This window comes from Micromys minutus (genome assembly GCF_963924665.1).
Source record: "Micromys minutus genome assembly, chromosome: 8".
In the NCBI taxonomy this organism is placed as follows: Eukaryota; Metazoa; Chordata; class Mammalia; order Rodentia; family Muridae; genus Micromys; species Micromys minutus.
In genome coordinates, this window is record NC_137977.1 from 61,906,027 (window position 1) to 61,929,205 (window position 23,179).

The following is a 23,179-nucleotide window of genomic DNA, read 5'->3' on the forward strand; positions in this document are numbered from 1 at the left end:
AACACATCTACCATCCTGCAAGATTTTTCTTTGTTTTTGTGTCAGAGGCAGAGGAGCTTATTAGATAGCCAGGGATGACTTTGAGCTCCTGGGATTAGAAACTATTATCACATGGCCAACAAGCCCATCAACTCTGCCATGTTTATTCCCTTTGGAGACACTTAAAATGACCAGAGATTATTTATTTTGAGTCTAATGAATGAAAACAGAATTAAACTAGTATACTAACTATTTTCACTAGAAAAGTTAAAACGCATTTGATTCAACTGATTGCTATCTACCAGGGTTAATTTAAAGCCCAAGATTAAAGTTTATCCATGTATGATGAGAAACATAATACTGCCCAATAAAGGACAGTTTCGTTTCCCATTGTTTCAATTCCTTAAAGTTAACTGAGGACCAATTAATAAAGAAAAAATGCAGAAATGACTAAGTCACAAATGTTAATTTTCACAATATTCTGAGTAGTGTGATGAAATCTTCCACAGCCCTGAGCTCAACCTCTGAATCATTCCTTTGTCCACAGTATCCCCAAAGACAGCCACCATGTCAGTTAGGAGACTGTTCTAATATCCCAGTGCTTCTGTCCAAGAAACCTTTGCATGCAGCCAGCGCTAGGCCATGTAGGCACTGTATCTGTCCTCTGACTACACCACAATAAGGGTGAATATAGTCCAGTGGCATATTCTGAGGCAATAATTCACATAGCCTGTCAGTGTCATTTTGTAAGTTTTGTATTTTATTATTGTTATAAACCTTAATGTGACTAATCTATACACTAAGCCTTATAGTAGAGATGCACATACAGGGAAAAAACAGTATATACAAGGTTCGGGACTGTATCTAAAGCTTACAGTATCCACTGGAAATCTTAGAACATACCCTCTCCCAGTAAGGGGAACTATTGCACTATTTTCCTCTTGAAGAAAATCAACCCACAGTAAAGTGACCTTCATTATATTTCCCCTTCCCCTTAAGGATTTTCCTATAACCCAGACTGACCTCAAACTCTTGATCCTCCAGCCTCAGCCTCTTAAATGCTGGAATTACAGGCCTGCAATATCATGCCCTGATATTCCATACAATATATTGCATAGTTAGTACAAAAGTAAATATTTACTCAAGAAAGTAATACATGCTTTTCATGTATAATATATTATAATTTAATGATGACTATTGACAAATTCATTAAATAACAAGGAATAAAAATGCTTATGTAGGGCTAGATAGATGACTCAGTGGTTAAGAGCACTGACTGTTCTTCCAGAGGTCCTGAGTTCAAATCCCAGCAACCATAACCATCTGTAATAAGATCTGATGCCCTCTTCTGGTGTATCTGGAGATAGCTACAGTATATTTATATATATAATAAATATTTTTAAATGCTTATATAGTACATTATTTCATAATCTACATAGAAAAACTGAATCAGAAAAATCGAATCAAATAGGATTTGAATCAGAGTGAGGTTTATGGAACAGATAACTGGTTAAGACAATCTCAAGTTACCCGCTTTTACTGAGTCATTTTTACTAAATTTTTTATTCAGATTTTTCTTTTGCATGAACATAAAAGAGAATCATTCCTTCCTATCTAGTGTTGTAAACCTACCTTCCAACCTACAAAATAAAACACAAGCTAAACTTGTGTTTACCAAACTACTGCTTTCTGTTCTAAATACTATTTTGTTTGTTTTTGGAAATGGTTTCAACATAGCCCAGGCTAGCTTCAAACTCCCCCTATAGTGGAAGATGGCTTTGAATTCTTAGTCTTCCTGCCTCCCTATCTCCCAAGTGCTGGGATTATGGGTATATGCCACCAGGCTCAGCCAATATCTAATTGAAAACAAAACAAAAACCTGTTTACTATGCAGTCTTTAAAGAGGCATCAAAAGAAACGTTTAATAAGTATACACTTTCCTTAATCTATAGACAGTACAATTTAAGGACAAGTTCATAGGTGATAGAGAAATCTTCCCACTTTTAGCAGTTATCTAGAAAATACTGTCTTTGGAAATTCTATTACACTGTCAACCTTCAAACAGGCAAGGAACATTAAGTAACAAAGCATCGTGTGGCAGTACTTGCAAGTTGGGCACCAGCATTTTAGCACCTGACTGGGTGAGGGGAAATTCTTGGAGTAACCAGTCATGCTTTGGGCCACTGGATTCAAGGACTGCCCATGGTCTTAACCAATGTAGAAATCAGCTAGTTTCCCATATACATTCAGGACCTGTCTGTCTGTCTCTGTAACTTAACAGTCACTCTGTCTTCTAGAGCACTGCCTATGAAGTTCCGATCACACCACACCCTTTGTCAAGTAGTCCTGGCATTCTGTTTCCTTAAATACATATTCAAGTCCCCTAGCACAACTCTGAGACACTGAGGCCACTCAACATAACAATAATCTAGAAAAGAGTATTTTTATCTCAGCACACAACTCAGGAAAGTGGCAATGGCATTATTTTTTGGTTTCTTTGTTTTTCTTAAGCCTGATATATACAGCACTAATAAGCACTGTTAAAATTCACTAACCAAGCCAAAGTAACTTCTTATAAAGAAAGTATAAAATAATATCATATGGTGTTACCCTTTTTCAATGGTCTATCTGGGAAAATGTGTTCTCTTACTTATAACTTTAACTGGTTTTAAGAATCTAGAGTGGCTTAACAATACCACAAATCAGGATGGCTCCAAGATACTTGTTTTTTAAAGTTTTCAAGATAATACGTAGTGTATAATTTTGGTCGAGAACCACTGTATATTTGAATAGTTTAACTGTGTCAGCTTTAGAATTCTAAAAGGTAATACTTTGTAGTGAACTGATAGCCAACCATTACAAGATAATTCTCACCTGACTGATAGCTCTTGTTTTAATTGTATGAAAACTATGCAAAGGATGTACAAAATCTATGTGTACTTCTGGGTGAGTCTTGAAAAGACCTTAGTGTCTGCCAGGATGTCAAATGGACTGTGTGCCACTGGGAGCAAAGGATTCTTGGTTTTAAGTCTAGAGTATGCAGGGTAATAAGGATGTAGGCTGTGGAGTGTTTGCCTAGCATGCATGAAGCCTGGGTTCAATTCCTAACACTGCGTGAATCCAAATGTGGTGGTGGTGCACTCCTATAATAGCAATATTTGGAAGGTGAGAGTTCAGAAGTCCAAGGTCATCCACAACTGGAAGTCAAACTAAACTAGGCTACAATAGGACCCTGTCTCAAAGGTAAACAGACAGACAGACAGACAGACAGACAGACAGACAGGGCGGGCATATATCCCCTATATAGGATATATTAATAATTCTAAGTTGTCCTGCAGTAAAGAAACTTTTCATAAAATCTAAACATATCCAAATATGTGCACTGTAATATCTATAGAAGAGTAGTTTCACCAGATTATGGTTTAAGATTTGACCCTTCACAAACTTCATCCTTGAGCTGGATTGTCTTGGTTTGGGCCTCTAACAAAACTAAGAGTTTTAAAATCTTCATTTTCAGGACCAGTATTAAACAGGTTGCCTTCTCACACTGCTCTTGACTATACTATCTACAATCACTTTTCTATCCACCCCCCATTCAGTCTTCATTTCCTATGCTTTACCATTGCTACTATTATTCTTAGTAAGAAACCACCTAATGATAATGAATGCATTAATTACCTGGCTACCAGGAAGAGTTTATTTCATGAGGGAAGAGACTTCATTCACTATTATGTCCCCAACACTGTATAGCAGGTACAAAAATAAATAAATGAATTCTGAATAAAATGGCTAATGTTGGGTTACCATCTACCTACATCAAGACGTTGTATGAAGAACAGACCTAACCTTGTGATCTAGTTCAGTAACAGAACACTTGCCTAGCATGTATAAGGCCTTGATGTCCAGCACCACCAAAAAACAAGACAAAATTAGAAAACACAATCTAACGAATTGCTCTGTCCCGTTTACTACATGTTCTTTTTCAAACATGACTCATCACTTAGTGGCTACTTATAAAGATACAAAAGACTGCCTCCTTATCAAGAATAACTGTAGACACTAAAACCTTTTAAACGACACCATCTTTATACCTACAGACTTGTGCACAAATTTAATCCCATTCTACTTGATAATAAAAACTTTTCAAGTTTGTTACCTACATTTCCTCAACTTCATCTTCTTCCTCTTCTGACTACCGTTTCTCCACTAAATCCATTTTTTTTAATGCTTAAAAACAAAGCCTTTTCTCTATATCCATAACTCTTTGAGAAGGATGTATCTTCTCCTACAATACCAGCCTTCAGAAACCCACACCCAATAGAATGTGCACTTTATCTTCCTGTGGTTTTTGAGACAGTGTGTCATCGTGTTCCCCAGGTTGGTCTAACTTCCCATCATTCTGCGTCAGTCTCCTGGGGGCTGTGAGTGACTAGAGCATCACCACACCACAGAGAGATATGACCTCATTTGGTGACTTCGATTGGCCTTGAACTTGCTCTTCAGACCAGCCTTGAATTAAGCTACTGCCTTAGCCTTTGGAGTGCTGGACTGAATGCTCACCACCCTACTTGGCTTAAGCAGAATTTAAAAAGTAACCATTTTCCCTTTAGCCCCATTATATGTATTGGGTAGAAAAAAAAGTGTAGGGCAAAAAACAGAAAGCTGATCTATTAAATACTGGCATCACCTATTTTTGGATGAATATAAAAATAGGTACTGTGACCTTAGGAAACAATGAGAAAACACTTAGAAGACTAAAGTTGCAGCCTCAAAAGTATGACTGCTGACTAACAAGCATGAATTCTGAGAACTACAAGACACACAAAATCCACAAAACTTAGAAAAACTAAGTGAACCCTAACAATACATAAAGGACTTTAGGTAATAACAGACGGTCAATGTAGGTTTATCACTGAAAAAAAAGTATACTTAAACTCTTTAATTTGGGTTGTTGACAGTAGGAGGCTATATGCAGAGGCAGGAATTTGGAAGAATTTTTGCTCAAATTAGCTGTGAAATAAAAACTACTAAAAAGTAGTCTATTAAAAAGTAAGTATAAAAGCCAGGCAGTGGTGGCAAATACCTTTAATTCCAGCACTTGGGATGCAGAGGCAGGTGCATCTCTGAATTCAAGACCAGCCTGGTCTACAGTGAATTCTAGGACAGCCAGGACTAAATAGAGAAACCCTGTCTCACAACACACACAAAAACAAACAAAAAATTTAAAAAAGGACCGATAATCTCATCTTAAAAAACATGGTCTTTTTATCAACACTAAGGTAATCTGTGATGTATATACAAAGTTAGCATTGACACTGATTTTAGATAAGGATGCAAGTAATGTCTTTTGGTGCTTTAAAGCAAGAGTCTGCCAAAAGATATCTATTTCAAGGGGCACTTTAATCCACTTACAGAATGTCTGTAAAAACACTTGGGCAGATGTAGTGGGCAAATGAGGAGGAGTCAGCAGAATCACTGGTCAAGGCCAGTTACCTAATGAGAAAGAAGGTACCCATGCCTATTAATTAATATAGAACCAAACACAGTTTACAACTTTGATTTCTAAAAACCAGACCCCATTTTTTAAAACATCACACCCACTGGCAACTCAGATGACTGGCCAGCCTACCAGTTCTACATCCCCATTCTAACCACTACCGATTATCCCACACAGCCTGGCTTGCTTCACTGAGCAGTTCATTTGGAGAGTCAGACTCCAGAAGATTCTGATTTGATTGGGTTGGAGTGTGGCCTGGGTACCAGAATTTTTAAACAGCTATTAAAATACAAAGCCAGATTTAAAAAAAAAATCAAAAATAACAACAACAACAACAACAAAAAAAAAAAGCCCACATAAATCTTCAGCATTTACAAAGCTTAAAACAGCTTTTACCTATTTTTGCCTCTGTATTTTATTAACAACATTATCTACCAGGTCTCCTAAACAGCCACCAAACTAATTCCAGATTGCAGACACTTATTCACACTAAGTCCATGAAGCTTTTAGTCACTGTCACTTCAGATTCAGTCTAGGTCAACAAACAATGCTTCATGGGGATTATGAGTCTCGGGACTATGAGTCCCCACTGCTTAGATTAATATCAAAACTTTTCTAAACAATTAGATACCCAAAAGATTAAGAATTCCTACAAGTTAAGAAGAAGAAAAGCACATGTGCCAAGAAGAAATTGTGTGTCGAATATAAAAACTGTTTACCAGAACAAGTGGCAAAGGTAGTTTTCAACTTCACTAAATAGCAAAGTAATACAAATTAACCTGAAGTGTCAATTCTTCCACCAAATCACAAGACTAAACATATATTATCTATAGAAAGAATACATAAACACTCAAACTCAAGATACAATAAAATGTATTGTTAAACATACTACTATGATATATGATCAAAAACTCAAAATGTTCATACTCTTACTTGTAACAGCAAAATAGAAAAATGGCCCAAAACAGTAGGGGTTACTTTTATATTAAATTATCTAAAATCCAAATAATCTAAAGAGTAATGTGGTTAAAGTTTCGAAATGCAATGATATAAAGAAAACAAAGACAGATGTATATCCTATTACAAATTTTGTTACATATAATAGAAGATATACTTAAATCTTAACAAAAGTAGAATTACTGGAGACGACAGAGGAGGCTCACTGGTTAAGAACACTTGTTCTTGCAGAAGACCTAAGTTCAATTTACTATTCTGTAAAAGATTTATCTTTATTTTAATGTGAGTGAGTGAGTGAGTGAGTGTGTGTGTGTGTGTGTGTGTGTGTGTGTGTGTGTGTGTGTGTGTATCTGCCAGAGGCAGCTGAGCTAACATTCCAAGCAGTTGTAAGCTACCCTGTGTTCGTGCTAGAAACTGAGCCTCTGAAAGAACAGTGCTGGCTCTTAACCACTGAGCCATCTCTCAGCCCCAAATTTGTTTTTTAAATAATGTTTAATTCTAAAACAAACAAACAAAAAATGTTTAATTCTAGACAAGAATTATCTGACTAAGAATAATAATTATAGAAAAACAAGTTAGGCAAGTCTGTCACATCTCTGTGTGGTGGATGTTAGATGCAGAGATGCTGATCAGTGGGGTTGGGCTGGTCTGACCACCTCACATAAATTAAGAATTCAGGTGATCTTAGACAGCTGTCCTCAATAACACCTTCACTCACTGCAAAGAAGGTAAACCAGCTGAGACAACTGACTCTTACTGCCACAATGGATACTCATTGACCACACAAATGTAGGCCATAACAGCCAAGATGAGACCAAACTACCTTGAGACTCACCCTATGGTAACTATTAATGAAAAGGAGAATTTACAGAAGAAAATGTTTTCTGAACGGCCATGTATATACACTGATGCACACACTCAGGAAACTAATTCCCTGAATTTAGTAGTCTAATGCCCATTGTTCTTATGAATTAAAATCAAATCCTTCCAACAAACTTTACACAGCTTGAGTGGCTGTACAGAAACTGCAACCCCCATGAGGAGTGATGTTTATAAACTGTAAAAAAAAAAAAAAACAAACAAACAAAAAAAAAAAAAAAAAAAAAAAAAAAAAACAAAGGCTATAAATGCTCCACACAAAAACTGCAAAGGTAATATATAAAGCATACCAAAAACTCTAGAAATAAGCCAGGCATTTTTGAAAAAAGGCTTGAGTATTCAAGATAACTTTCACATAGCATTTTACACTAATTTACTATAAAATACTATATATTTCTAATATCTCTAAGCCCTCCAAATGAAAGTACTGCCAGATTATCTTCTTGTTCCTCCCGTTAAAGCTCCCTATTTCCCAAAAGAAGTCAAGAAATGATACAATGTAATACTAAACAGCCCATTAGTTAGTTAATTGATCTTTTTAAAAACTTTTTAAACATTTTTTCCCAAGATATCAAAATAAATTAGTAAGCTCGAACTAGTCTGAATCACTATCTTCACTCTTTAAATGAAAATATACTATTAGATTACTTGGCATATAGTACAATCAGATGCTTCCTTCAATTTTTAAGACGTGACTAAACAAAAGCTTATAAACTCTTCTGAATTACTAAACTGGTTATGTCAGGATCCAGAAGGCTGTCTCAGGCACATCCAGTGTAAGTTTACCCAGATGTCTTGTCCTTTTCACTCATGCTGCTTTAGAACACTGTCAGCAACCACTCTTGCTATAAGGTTGAGTGTGCCTCACTTCTTGCCCAGTCAGGTGACTCAGAAAAATTTAAAAGTACATGTCTGTTACAGTAGAACTGTACATGGCCACAGTTTTTTCATACATAGCAACATGGCTGACCTGAAGTTCCTTATATTTAAAATCTAGGTAGTTCTATGTTTGCCTCTTTGCATCATTTGCAAAAAGGCCATTTATGCCTGTCCTGTGTGTGAATACAGCTACCTTCCTCTCCAAAAGTCTGAGCAGTGCATACCACAGCCGTACAGGGACCTCATCTTCAACTACCATTTGATTTTCCACAACTACCTTAGAAACTGTTACCTCTCCCCAGTGGACAAAAACTTACTAATATATAAATGTTTGATTAGTACACAATTAAGAATAGATGGCAAACAGAATACCAATGTTTCAGTCTTAAAAATGATAGTCAGATATGAACAAGACATACTTAGCCTCCATGTTAGGGAAATAGGAAGTGTTCATTGGACAGTATTCATCTCACCTCTACAATGAGACTCTAGCTTTGAAGAGAACTTCACTCACCCCCCTCCTCACTTTCCATGAAAAGTCAAAGTGATGACATGGTTACATGAAAACCCGTTTAACTGGAGCTAAGTTTCAGAAGAGCAATAATGAGTTTGATTAACAGATTAGAGCAGATATGAGAATACACAATTTTATAGGTGTTTAATAAGGCTTCCTTAAAAATAATAGTAAATGGAAATATACCTAGAACATGCCTTAGAACCACCCAAAAGTCTGCTTCTTTTATGAGCTTCATTTAACTTTTTTCTCATTTAGTTTTAATAATAAGAAACTACTAAAGGAATTTAATCAAGATAGTATCACAGAAAAGCATTTCTAAAGCCTTTAAACTCATATTTAATATCTATATGAAAGAGTCATTGTTACACATTAAACCTGTAAACTCCTGTTTAAATCGTTCCTGCTATTGGACTTACATGGTTAGGTATAGATTTAGATAACCAATATGCTTTTTCTTGAAATATCCTTCGTATACCAGAAGTGTTGCTTTATGCATAAAATAGAAAACTAAAATGAAAAAAAAAATCACCCATAAAACTTTAGAAAACCAAAACTTTCCCCTCTAGTTCAGCAATGAACACTGCTGTCATGCCCTAGTATCAGTTACTTACAAAACAGTCCTAGTTATACAGTGCTCTTCAACAGTGAGAGTTCTTCACTTAAGAACCATTCAGACCATCTTTCTTCCTGTATAAAATCTCCGAGATTGCCTCTGTAGCACACAGCAGATGCAATAACACGGGGAAAACATACATGCTGAACACATAACAAACTACAGACCCTTTGATTTGTGAGAGCTCAAACAAGCCAATTTCCAAGTAACTTCTTAAAGCCTGAGAGATAAAAGGGAAGATTTTTTTTGAACATTCTTTACAATTTGAGTGACAAGGAAGGATAAATTTTTTTTAAAAATGTGCAATACGGGTAACTAGTTTATCATCCACTAAATTTGAGGGAAGACACAGAAAAAAAAAACTATTTTAGGAGGACCAGTAATTAGAAAGCTTTAATGAAAGAATGTATCATTTCTGACACCACAAGCTCAAGTGCAGAGGCTACATAATAAAGCAAGGTGCCTAGTCCTGAGGAAAATGTACCTGTACTTAGTATAATGCTGAACAATGAATTTTAAAACTATGCAATGCTAAAAAGGCAATGACGGAAGTTCAGATAGTATGTTACAGAGAAAGACCTGTGAGAATTCCATTTCTCAAAAATAATCTTGTCCCTATCATTAACCATTTAATGTTTTGCTGATGTGCTAAAAAGTGCACTGGCAACTCAGAATAGGTTGTATTTTTAAGTTGGCCATGTCTTTTTAATAGACTGCAGTCTTCAAATTTATACAGAGCTGCAGGTCTCCTGGATTTTTTCAAGTGTCACTCATCTAACTGAGCCTGACAGCTGAGAAAGGCCACCAGGTGCTTACAGTCAGTTTAAAAAACATCCTCTACCTGGTATCTCTGCAGTGATTGTCTTGCTGCTCCCTGAAACCTCTTCATCGTCATCTGACGAGCTCGTGCTTGAGTCACAAGTCAGGTCACTGTCACTGGTACTACTGTCCTGCAGCAGGTTGTACTTCTTCCTTGCAGCAGCCTCCCGCTTCTGCCTCAGTAGTCTGATCCTCTCCTTGTGCTTTTGACTCCGATGACCTTTAACCTTAGTGACTCGGCCATTCTGCTTATCACTGGATTGCCGGTTTTTCTTGGCAGCCATAGTAGATGTCTCACTCTCAGAACGGGACCGCCTAGACTTTCGTCCAGCAGTGGCACCAGACACTCCTGAAGTATCTCCTTCTACTGTTGTTTCTGCTTGAGAGGGTTCATTCTCCTCCACAGAAGACAATGTATCTGAATCAGCCAAGTGGCCACTAGAGGAAGGGGAAAGCATGCAATGGTTAGAGGAGTCACTCTCATAGATTCGGCCAGTCGTGGGCTTGTCACTCTCTGTGGACGCTAACTGAGACTCCGAAGAGTCTCTTCTCAGTTCCATCAACAAACAGGGCATTGACGAGAGAACTGTAGAGTCGGCTCCGCCATCCTTTGGAACTTGAGAGTCCAGTTCTACAGAACCATCTTCCTCCTTGACTGTCTCTTGTTCAGATGCTTTTGGTGGGGCTGCAGACTCAATGAGTTCTTCTACTTTTCCCACTGCCTCCTCCATCTTCATCTCAGAATTCCAAATTAAATCATGGAACAGTGTCTAGGAAACGATATCAAAGATGCAACAGGAAAGCAGCCTGTATGAAAATACATAAAGTCAATTACTAGAAATGGAAGATTATTTAACCTATGCAGCATGCTATATTTCTAAGTGAGTGCCAAAAGGTATCATTTACACAACAGCCCTTTAAGACACTTTGTGCCCATACTCTGCTTGACTGGCAGTCAGATTCAAAGAATTTAACAGCAAAATCCAAGCAGTCTTATCTATTAAAAACAGAATATTAGCCTCTATTTTAATTACAGCAAGTATCCAAAGAGTTAAGTTTAGAACTTTAGATAGGGTTGGAAAGTAGCTTAGCTGTATAATGCTTGTTTGGGGTACATGAAGCCCTGAGTTCAATCTTCAGCACCAAATAAGAAAAGTTTAAAACATTCAAGAAAGAAATCTTTGAAAAACTTTGATATAATTAATGTGGACTCGACTTTAATATAAATGAAAAGAATGGTTTGAAATAAGACTCTTCTGAGGCTGAAGATGTAGTTTAGTAGGTAATAGGTTTGCCTTGCATACGTGAAGCTGGGGTTCAATCCTCACTACTACATAGCACTAGACATGATGCTACATGCCTGTAGTTTCAGGACTATATAAGTAGAGGCAGGAGAATTGGAAGTCAAAGGTCATGCATAGTAAATTTCAGGCAATCCTGAGATACATGAGAGCCTATATCAAAAAAGAAAACAAAAACCAAAAATCAAATAATAGTCTGAGCTAGGCATAGTAGTATAGGTATATAACTCCAGTTACTTGGGAGAGTGAGAACTGAGGATCCCAGAGTCAAGGCCTGCTTGGACAACTTGGGAACTCCCTCTTAAATGAGAAATAAAGGGCTAGAGAAATAGCTCCGAGGTTAATAAATAGTGCTTGCTGCTTCTGCAGAACATCTGGGTTTAGGTCCCCAGACCCACGTCTCCAATTCCAGGAGATCAAATACTCCTGCTACATATATACATGCAGACACATACTTCTACACATTAAAACATAGATATAAAGATGGCTCAGTAGTTAAGAGCACTGACTGCTCTTCCAGAGGTCCTGAGTTCAGTTCCCAGCAATCACATGGTGGCTCACAACCATCTGTAATAGGATGCTCTCTTCTGAAGTGTCTGAAGGCAACTACAGTGTACTCACATATAAACAAATAAATCTTTTAATGCCTAACATGTACAATGCCCCAGCACCACCAAACATTCCATACAGCACTAGTGCTGGAGTCACTGCAACTAAAATTATGGGTTCTATTCTCAATTCCCCAAAGGAGAGGAGATTATAAAAAGGAGAGCTATCTAATGTACACTTATGGGTTGTTAAGGGGTTGGTGGTGTGTTTTCTTATGCATGTATGTATGCTATATGTAGAGGCAAGAGGAAAATCTCCTGTGTCATTCCTCAAAAGCCATCTGCCTGTTTTTTGAGAAAATTCCCTGGAGATGGCCAATCACACTATGCTGGCTGGCTAGTGATTTTTAGGAGGTTGCCTCCCCAGTACCTGACTTTTTAACATGGGCTTTGAGTATCAAAGTCAGGTCTTCTGAAAGCGAGCTATCTCACCACTTGGCCCTACTCTGTGTGACACGGCCATTCCTTCCTAAGAGCACAGGCAACTCAGAGCTTAATAGACATGACTTCACTCAGGCCTTTCCCTAGGCTTTTCCCTAGGCTTTTCCCTAGCAGGACAGGTGAAGCAAAGCAAACTACTTCCCTCGCTCTGTACGTAGAATGTTACAGAAGGTAACATAATGACCCCATAGGTCAAAGAGATGCAAACGTTAATCTTAGCAGTATGCTAGTAATGTGTAATACAGTATCTCTATCACTTGGGTCTACCAAATATCAGTTCCTTTTATGACAGGAAGGAAGGAAGGAAGGAAGGAAGGAAGGAAGGAAGGAAGGAAGGAAGGAAGGAAGGAAAAAAACAGAAAATATTAAAAAAAATTTCTTTATTGGTGTAAAATTTGAAGCAACATTTTTATTGATTTAATCATGATATTTTATGTCTTTTCTTCCTTGCATAGCCCTGTTCTCTAATAAAATAAGCACTGCAATAGTTTCCTTAACAAATTCAGACTAAAATATTTATTCCTATTGAGTAGTTACTAACTTGAGACGCTAATTTTTAACTAAATGAAAACAAGCATAGATGCTTAACCGTTGTAAAGAAATGTGAGCTAACAGAGGAAGCACGAGCTCAGTCAATAGATGAAAGTCACTAATAAAGTCTGCTATCAACAGAAGCATTTGAAAAGCCCATTTTTTTCTAATAAAAGTAAAGGAGAAAAGGCTGGTCTGGCAAAATGGGAACAGATAAGTAAGAGCATTGTCCCCTATGTCCCCAGCCTACAACATGGTCAGTCCCTGGAACCCACAGGGTTGAAAAAGGCAACTACCTTCCATGTGTTCTTACCACACATCACATGTGTGTATCCCCACCCTTCAATAAGTAAATGTAAAAAAATGAGCTCAGAGTTTGGGGGCTGAGTATTTGCCTAAAACACAAAAGCCTTGGGTTCAAGCTCAATCAGTACACAAACAAATCACAGTTAAATTTGTTTGTAATCCTGACACCACAGAGACAGATCCACAGCAGTATTGGGAGGATCAAAGTTCAACACCGCCCTTGGCTACTTAACAAGATCAAGGCCAGCTAAAGCTGAGACTTTGCCTAAAGAGAGAGAGAGAGAGAAAACACTGATTCTTCTGTTTCAAATCGTTCATACTCTAAAATAGAGAGGTTTTTTTTTTCCCTTTTTTTTTTTGTTTGTAAATTTTCTCATACATTCCAGCCACAGCCTCCCCTCCCTCTATTAAGAGTTCTTTTCATTAAAATTGAAATATCTAACAATAAAAATACAAAAATAAAAATACTGCCAATTATAACAAATACATCAAAGTGTAGTTTTGGAAGAAGGGAGCATTACACTTTTTCAAAGTATTACAACATAACATAGGACTGAAAAATAATTTATTGGCCCTTCCTCAGTGCTGCCATTGGATGAGGGCCTTGTTCCATCTCGAGACTAGCACAACACCCAGCAATGGCAGTCTCCCCAGTATCATCGCCATGTCCACCATGGCTTATCTCCATGTTTACCTGCATCTGCTCTGCTCTCATCCTGCAAGATGATGAGGTGACCTGCACAGCTCATGTAAGCAGCTGGTGTGCATTTTGAACCATCTGGTCTAACTTATTAGCAAAGTCCCAGCCAATGTCAGCACCAGGAGTCTCATCCGCAACACAGGTTGCTGGACCTGCTCATGCAGTTGGCATTACTCTTAGCAGAAGCCCCACCTACTGCTGCATCAGAACAAGAAAGATGAAACAAGAAACAAGGATCGAGAGAGTGGGCAAGAAGAGGAGAGATGGAGTGATGGTTACAAACACTTGCTGCCTTTCCAGAGCTCCTGCATTGTTTCTAGAACGAGCATTGGGCAGCAGTTCACAGCCTGTCGCTCTGGCTGGAGTGGACATAAGCTTCTCTCTGACTTCCTCAGGCACACATACACATGTTACATACATTTTCATAATCATATCCTCCCTCCCCCTCCCTCTGTGTATGAGTATGACTGTCCCTCCACAAACACACACAAATAAAAATGAATCTTAGAAAGAAAAAGAATTCAAGACAGTTATAATGACATTAACTTTAGTCTGGTCTTGTTCCTATTTTTTTAAGATTTAATTATGTATTTTATGTACATATGTCTGTGCCAGAGTATATGTGCACCACATATATGTATGAAGGTGTTCCTGGCCAGAAAAAGGCTTATAACTGGAGTTACAAGCAGTTACAGTTGCCGGATTTGGGTACTGGGAACCAAACCAAACTTGTAAGAACAAGTACTCTTAATCAACAAGCCATCTCTCCATCCCAGCTATGGTCTTTTGACTAAACTCTTATGCAACATGTTCAATAAAAAGCTAAAATCTGTTAATTACTTAAAATGCCCATGACTCTTTGTTTCTTCAGGGAATAAGTTATATGGCTAGCACAAATGAATCTGAACTACTTTTTTTTGTATAATATTATTTTCACTATTATACTTCAATCAATTAGCTTGCATTTCAAAATCCTTAAACTTAAGTTTCAAATGAGATTTTGTCACAGTTGGCTAAATAGCAGTTGCAGTGAAAAACTAAATGAGGAAGCCAGCAGGTTAGGCTCAGTTGGTAAAGTGTCTGCTGTACACACGTGAGGACCTGAATTTGGATCATACACATTTATACCCCGGTGTGTGAGTGGAGTGGGAAACAGGCAGGTTCCTGGAGTTCACTGGCCAACCAGCCTAGCCAAGTCCTTGAGCTCTAGGCTGAGTGAGAGACTGTCTCAATAAACAAGGTGAAGAGTGACCTAGAGAAAACAAGTGATATCAACCTGACTTCCATACACATGTGCGTGCATGCACACACCAACATGAATAACACACATAAACCTTAAATGAACAGAAAAGGTAGTTATACTATCAGTTTAAGAATAAGCAAATTTATTTATGATTTTATTTATAAAGGGCACAATCTCTAGAAGGATCCTTAACAAAGTAGAAGAGGACAAGGAATAGAAGATGTTATTATGTGCAATTCTGTACCTCTTTTGTTATCATATACAATAAATATATTTTTGTATACTTATTTCAAAGCTCTATCATAAGTCTTCTGAAAGAGGGCAGTGCTTTTATTTTGGACCATACCATTTGGGTTATTTTTCATCAATAAATTCTACAAAGCCTTCCGTCTAGGATATAATTTTCTTATAATTAAACACAGGGTTGGGTCTAAGTCGCTAGAAACAGAAATCCAAGCTAAATAAAGTTCTCTAAGCACAACAGCAAAGATACACACTGTTTAATCATGCCAAAGAATCAAATTATCAAAAAGTGGACTTTGTCTTTTTATATTTTCTTCTTGAGATTACAATATAATTCTATCTCCTTCCCCTTCCCTTTCCTCCCTCCAGACCTGCCCATATAACCCTCCTTTTGGGTTTCAGGGCTATCCATTTGGTACTGGATAACCAATTAGTGTCCTCTTCCCTGGGGAAGACTATTTCTCCTGCTCTTAGCTGTTCCTTAGGTGCATTCCTTAGTGTAGTTCTTAGTATTGGGAAGAGGTCTCATGGGCTTTCCCCTATCCAAAACGTGGATTTTTTCATAGGGATAATCAAGTAGCTGGAAGTAGAAAATTATGATTTTTTTTTTTAAGTGTGAAGCTAGAGCTGACAAGATGGTTCAGCAGATAAAGGTACCTGAGCTAAGCCCGACAACCGGAGTTTAATCTCTGGGATTCACACAGTAAATAGAATTATTTGTCCTTTGACATCCATATTCAGGAGGTACAGTGTAGAAACCCACTAGCAAAGAAAGTAAGGAGCCCATTTGCTGCTGCAGAAAGACTGCAGCACCAAGGGGAGTACTGTGCAGAAGCATTCATTACAAGGGTAGTACTGTCTACATTTTATTTTATGCTTATGGTAACTAGCAAGATTTCAATGCATACTATCAAACCTTTAAAAGAATCAAGTTTTGACAAAAATATATTCATATAGTTTTATGCCAAAATGCTTTTAAAAATCAAGGGTAGTACTGCGCAGAAACACTCACTGCATTTGCTTGAAAGAATGGTTCTGGACAATAAGCTACTTTGTGAATATTAACTAGCTAGACAAGAAGTCTGAGATATTACCGATATTACATGCCATTCTTCAACAAATGTCTGGGGAATTTGAGACTCGGTTATACAAAATAAGGTAATAAGCCACGTTTACAAGTCTCCCCAGTTTTCTTGGTCATTTCTTTAGCTGGTTGCTTTGCAATCTGGTTTTTTAGAAACAAAATAATTCTGCAAACTGGGGCTTATCATATACTCTCAATTTTACTCTGTACTATACTTTTAAATTTGAATCAAGAAATGCAAGTACCAAAGGTCAGCCATTTCAGTGGGTAAAAGAGCTTAAAGCTAAGCCCAAATATTTGAGCTCAGGACCCACATTTGAAAGAGAAAACCAGGGCTGGAGAGATAGCTCAGTGGTTAAGAGCACACTGACTGCTCTTCCAGAGGTTCTGAGTTCAATTCCCAGAAACCACATGGTGGCTCACAACCTTCTGTAATGGGATCTGGTGCCTTCTTCTGATGTGTCTGAAGACAGTGACAGAGTAAATTATTTGGAAGGAAGAAAGGAAGAAAGGGAGGGAGGGAGGGAGGGAGGGAGGAAGGAAGGAAGGAAGGAAGGCAGGAAGAGAGGAAGGGAGGGAAAACCAATTCCTGAAGGTTGGCTGCTAACTTTGTACACACATACACACATGAATACATATGTAAATTTATTGGTAGCAGAGTAACAATGATCCAATGCTTGAGAAACAGCCAAACTTGCAAAACAAATAAAATTGAATCTGTGAGTGAAGCCTTGAAATGAAGTCTGAGCTGGTTACGATGGCTCAATTGGTTTAAAACACCCTTGTTGAGCAAGCCTAATGACCTGAGTTTCATCTCAGGTCACAAATGGAAAATAACAAACCCCAAAATCATTCTCCACCCCCATCTCACAATATAGAATACACACCTGAACTGAACACTAACACACTAACACACACGCATGCGCACACCCATGTGTGCACCCATGCACTAACCCATATACACACCATTAAATGTTTAAAAATTTTTAAAAAGAAAAAGAAGTACTATAAGTCTCTCCTGTCAACTTGGTAGAGTGAATGCCACTATTTTAAGTTCGCTTGTTTAAGATTGTTACGTGTGAGTGCTGTGTGGCCGCTCTTCACCTGTGCCGGTCAGATGCACAGTGGGAATACCAGCAATTCCTCTGTGTTTCCAGTGCTGGGGTTCAAATCCCGGTGCACGGGGACGGAGCAGTCTATCATGACGCTACACCCCCACCCCTTTTTTTGACAGAAGTTCTCACTATGTAGTCCAGGCTGGCCTTCCTCCTACCTCTGCTGCTAAAAGCACAGTTTGCTCCCGTCCATCCGTTGACGCGCCTGGCCGCCGAGCTCGTCAGCAGAAAGACGAGAAGACTTCCGCGACTGCTGCGCCCAGAGACTTCCCTAAGCCTAGGAGTGGAAGACACACTGACAAAGTCCAGTACACAGCAAGAGTCCCATGTCACAAGACGGTGTGCATCTTTGGAGGAAATGCCAAGTTACTTTATGTGTATATTTGACAGTATTTCTGTGTCCCACACTCTCCAGAATACTTAGCTGTATAAAGAATAAAGTGGTGCAGATGTACCATCTTTATTTTGGTCAGAAGACTGTGGGAATGGGTCCATTCCATGAGTAGATTTCTAAGAATTTACTGATTTGGGCATAGAACAATCTAACTAACTTGTTGATGACTGAACACGCAGATTGAGGATAAGCTAAGATCCTGATATCAGATTCTAACTCGGTTTGCTTTCTAAATGGGTGGCTTTGATGGATCAGTCAATTTCCATTCCTGTAGTAAATACCTGATGTCTATTAATTAAAAACATGGAAGATTTAAAAAAAAAAAAGATTGTTACGTGTATGTGTATTCATCTGAGTGAGCTTATGTGCACAACATGCCTGCAGGACCTCTTAAGACAGAGAGCCACCTGATGTAGGTGCTAGGAAGTAAATGCAGTAAGTGATGCCAATTACTGACTCAACATATCCAGCACTGTTATGCATGGTTTTAGTATCAACTCTGCTGCTATCCATTTTCTTCCCATGTGGGATCAGATCAACCAGAATAGATTCACCCTATCTCCTAAGAACAAATAAACCTAACTTGAGATAAGCAACGTTTTTAGACAAGGGCATCCTAGAGGAAAATTCTTCTTGGTAGTGTGATGACACATGCCTGTAATCCCAAAACTTGGAAGCAGGAGGGATTAGAAGTTCAGAATTTGAGGCCAGCCTCAGCTCTATGGGAAAATGGCTCATTTAGTACAGTGCTTGCCTTTCAGTCCCTAGAACCCATGTGCTTTATTTCTAACAAATAAATATATAGATAAATAAGTGAATAAACAAACAAGCTTGTCATGATAATGATGATGTGTGTTGATGACGCCAGCACTGACAGGCTGAGACTGGCAGATCCTTAGAGGCTCAATGATCAGCCAGTCTGTACTACTTGGCAAGTTCCTAGCCAGAGGGAGACCCTATAGTGAAACAAATAAAAGTGAACAGAACCTGAGTAACACACACACACACACACACACACACACACACACACATCACTTTCTAATGGATAGATCATGAACTACTACTGGCCATGCTACAACCTGGCTGAGGTAAGATCATACGTTATAACGTCATCATCACAGGAGAGTTGTTGACAAAACTTTGGGGCTATTAAATAAAAATCATCTATATGTATACTGAAATCACCAAGAATTAAGAAAAAGGTAATAATGGACAAGATGAAACTAAAGAGCAAGTTCCACAGGGACAATGATTTAACAGACAGACACAGAAAATAGATTCAAGGAGGAAAAGAAAAATGATCAGAAGAGTGGCAATGAGCACCATGAAAACCACTTACCGCCCCCTCCAGGTAGGAGGAGCCGAGGACTGCTGGAGAAGAACACCACTAGTGAACCGCGTGAGGAAAAGGAAAAGGTTCAGAAGAGGCTGAGAACTGTACAAACTGAAGACAGTTGGAAAGAGGAGAACGCATAATAGGGAAGTGCAGTGCTTTCTCCAGAAATTATCATGTAGGAAATACAGCATGACTTGAGAGTGTGTTTTTCTTCTTTTTTTTTTTTTATGACATTCATGAAATAAAAACCTACCCTAACATGTAATACACTCAAGATGTATTTCTTCAGGGTTGGGGATTTAGCTCAGTGTTAAAACGCTTGCCTAGCAAGCATAAGGCCCTAAGTTCGATCCTCAGCTCTGGAAGAGAAGGAAAAAAAGAAAAAAAAGATGTATTTTTTCTTGGAGCTGGAAAGGTGGCTTAGTGGTTAACAACACTTGCTCCTCTTTCAGAGGTCCTGTAACTCCAGTCCCAGTTATGACTCCTTCTTCTGACCTCCACAGGCACACTGAAAATACACAGCCGTATATGAGGGCAAATCACCCATACACTAAAAATCCGTGTGTGTGTGTGTGTGTGTGTGTGTGTGTGTGTGTGTGTAATAAAAGTAATTCTGGCCATGATTCAGTAAACTGATTTCATAACCCACGGCAGCCTGAAACCTAGAAAGCACTCCTTAGAGAATATGTACACATGGGCTGTGATGTAACTAAGGTAAGAGTATGTGTTATTTCTCTAGCACTCACAAATCCTGGATTTGATCCATAACGCCACACAAGCCAGAAGTGGTGGTACACAGCTCTGATTCCAACATGAGGAAGTGTAAGAAGGAAAATTTACAAGTTCTAGGTCATCATCAGCTAACAGGGAGTTTGAGATCAGCCTGGAAAAAAAATAACCCATCATAAGCTATGTTGACAATACAACACATAAATACAATTTATTTGTTAAAAAAAATAAATTATGAAACATTCTATTGAAGAAGCACTGGGCTAGCAAAATGACTCAAAGGGTAGAGCACTCTTGCTTCAAAGCCTGACAACATGAGTTAGTTCAATCCACAGAACCTATATGGTAGAAAACTGACTGCCCAAAGTTGTCCTTTAACTTCTGCATCAGTATCATGGAACACAGGCATGTACTTGTAAATATTTGCACACACACATGTGCACACAAACACACATACACACTGAGAGAGATACAATAATAAAATGTAGTGTTCCTGCCCCTAGAGGTGTTGCAGATGTGATTGCTGTGTCACATGTGCATCAGTAGGTGACAGTAGAGAGACTTATGTCTTCATTCTGTGTTCTGATCTACAAACATCTGAATGATTAGTAGCCTAACAATCCCTGAAAAAAGCATGCCTGAGACCAACACTGTCTGGTTTCAGAGGATCTGAACAGGGAGCTAGCCACCACTCCAGTGCCAGATAGGTCTGAATGGGAATCAAGCCTGAATCTAGAAAAATCTGTCCTTCATTGGCTGCAGCACTCAAGGAGAGAGGGCCCTGCATCTCACCTGGGCAGCAGAGTAGAGCTGGCCCTGGTGCCAGGGGTTGCTGGTGAGCCAGCCTGCGGGCATGAGAGCAGGAGAGATGACCATTTCTGGAACCCCTCAGGCCTAGATCCAGGGCTTCCAATTGATCCACCCCAACATTTACCCCATCAATGAACTGCTGGAGTGGATGAAGGGGACAGTCCTGTAGATCCAAAACTAGAGGATCTCCATGACACAGGGTAACAACAGGATATCTCAAAGGAGCCCCAGTGAGCTTTCAGTACTGACAGAGGAGCAGAACCCAGAGACCATGTCATTGCAACGAACATTTTAGTGCAAGCAAAGAAGTGTGGAGAAAAGGGAATGCTGTGGGACACACTGTCATACACTACAGCTTCCATGAAATTTTTTTCTCTGTTGGGGAAAGGTTGCAAGGATGGAGGGCAAGTATGAGGGGAAGGAAGATGAGTGGGATTGGGGTGCATGATGTAAAGTTCGCAAAGAACCAATAAAAAGTTTGAGAATTCTTTTTTAAAAATGTAGTACTGAAAAACAGTAAAAGAAGTATATAAAGTAGAAACAAGTTAAGCACAACTATATTAATATGGGTAAATTTTAGAAATAATGATAAGGGAACTGAAGAAAAAAGTGTCAAATGTATATAAAGCTCAAAACCATGCAAAGTGACAGATTATGTGTAGACATTTAGTTGTACATTAAAATGTCTTTTATGTTAAGTTTTTTAAAGAATTATGTATTTATTTTATATATATGTAGCTGTCTTCAGACACACCAAAAGAGGGCATCAGATCCCATTACAGATGGTTGTGAGCCACCATGTGGTTGCTGGGAATTGAACTCAAGACCTCTGGAAGGAGCAGTCAGTGCTCTTAACCACTGAGCCATCTGGGCTGGAGAGCCCCTAAAATGTCTTATAAAGCAAGGGAACCTTTATACTAAAATGTAAAGGTAGAAGTTACCCATAGGTGGAAGTGTGAAGGCCGAGTTCAGAACGACTTGAAAGTATGGACAAAGGAAAGAGTCCAGCACCCAGGAGACTATGGAAGGAAGATTATGAGCGCCAGGCCACATAAGAACACCTCAACACAAAAAAAAGAAACTAAAAAGACCAGGCTGTGATGAGGAAGTACTTGCTACACAAACATGGGAACCTACGTTCAGATTCCCAGAATCTATCTATATAAAAACCAGGCATATTTGTCTGTATGCAACCCTAGAAGGAACAGAGAAGTATGGGACAAGAGGATCATGGGAGCTCACTGGGAGAGCCTTTCCTAGAAACTAAGGTGGAGAGTAACAGAGAATAGCATCTGACCTTGTGTTACATACAGGCTTTCTGGCTATAGGCAAGTTTGGGGGCTAGCAAATCTCTCAAAAACAAAAAAAGAAAAAGAAAAAAGAAAAGAAAGAGAGAAAGAAAGAAAGAGAAAGAGAGAGAGAGAAAGAAAAGAGATATATATAATATATAAATATATAATATATATTAATTACAATAAAGCAAAGCAAAACTAACAAGAACCATTTCAGTTCTCTGGAAATCCACCAAAAAAGCATACAAAAAATAAGTGCTGATGCTTGAAAATTGAATTTTGTTGACAACAGGAGTTAACATTCTTGCCTGAGGCGATCTGCAAGTTCAGCAGTCTCCTAATGTGGAACATGTACTGAGAATCTACTGTAAGCACTGCCAAAGTTCCTTCATTTCAATATGAAGTAATAGACCAAACCTATATCCAGGTATTGCTGGCAAATGATAATCTTATCCAACAGAGTAGCCAAGAGCTGGCTGTAAACGTATCAACCATATCCTCAGCTAATGTGGTACCTTATGAGAAATATCCCTCCCTCCCCAAAGGCTCATGTATTTGAATCCTTAGTCCCCAGTTGGTGGTGGGGTTTAGATTCCTTTTAGGAAGGGGGAAAACTGCTAGCAGACATGTGCAATGAAGGTGGCCTTTGACAGTTATAGCCTTGTTTCTCTCTCCCCACTCCATCCCCCACTCCTACAACCACCACCCCTCTACTTCTGTATACGGACACAAATGTGATCAACTAGTTTCCTGCTTCTGCTAACATGCTCTGACTTCCCCACCATGATTAAACATTATCCCCTTGGAACCATGAGCTAAAATAAAAGCCCTTTCTTCCTTAAGTTGCTTTTGGTAGTGGTATTTTATCACTAACACAGAAAGGTAACTAACACAGATGGAGATGCT

The 23,179-nt window shown here is 38.6% G+C and overlaps 1 protein-coding gene across 3 annotated transcripts in view; it reads right to left on the reverse strand.

Annotated features, from left to right (window-relative positions):
• The window catches only part of ARK2N (arkadia (RNF111) N-terminal like PKA signaling regulator 2N), a 73,153-nt gene that overhangs the window by 27,407 nt on the left and 22,567 nt on the right, over positions 1-23,179 (reverse strand). For all 3 annotated transcript variants that reach the window (XM_080919857.1, XM_080919856.1, XM_080919858.1), the window contains exon 2: positions 10,163-10,947. In XM_080919857.1, coding sequence (XP_080775983.1) covers positions 10,163-10,877 — 715 coding nt within the window. In that variant the 5' untranslated portion in view covers positions 10,878-10,947. The remainder of the gene's footprint in view (positions 1-10,162; positions 10,948-23,179) is intronic.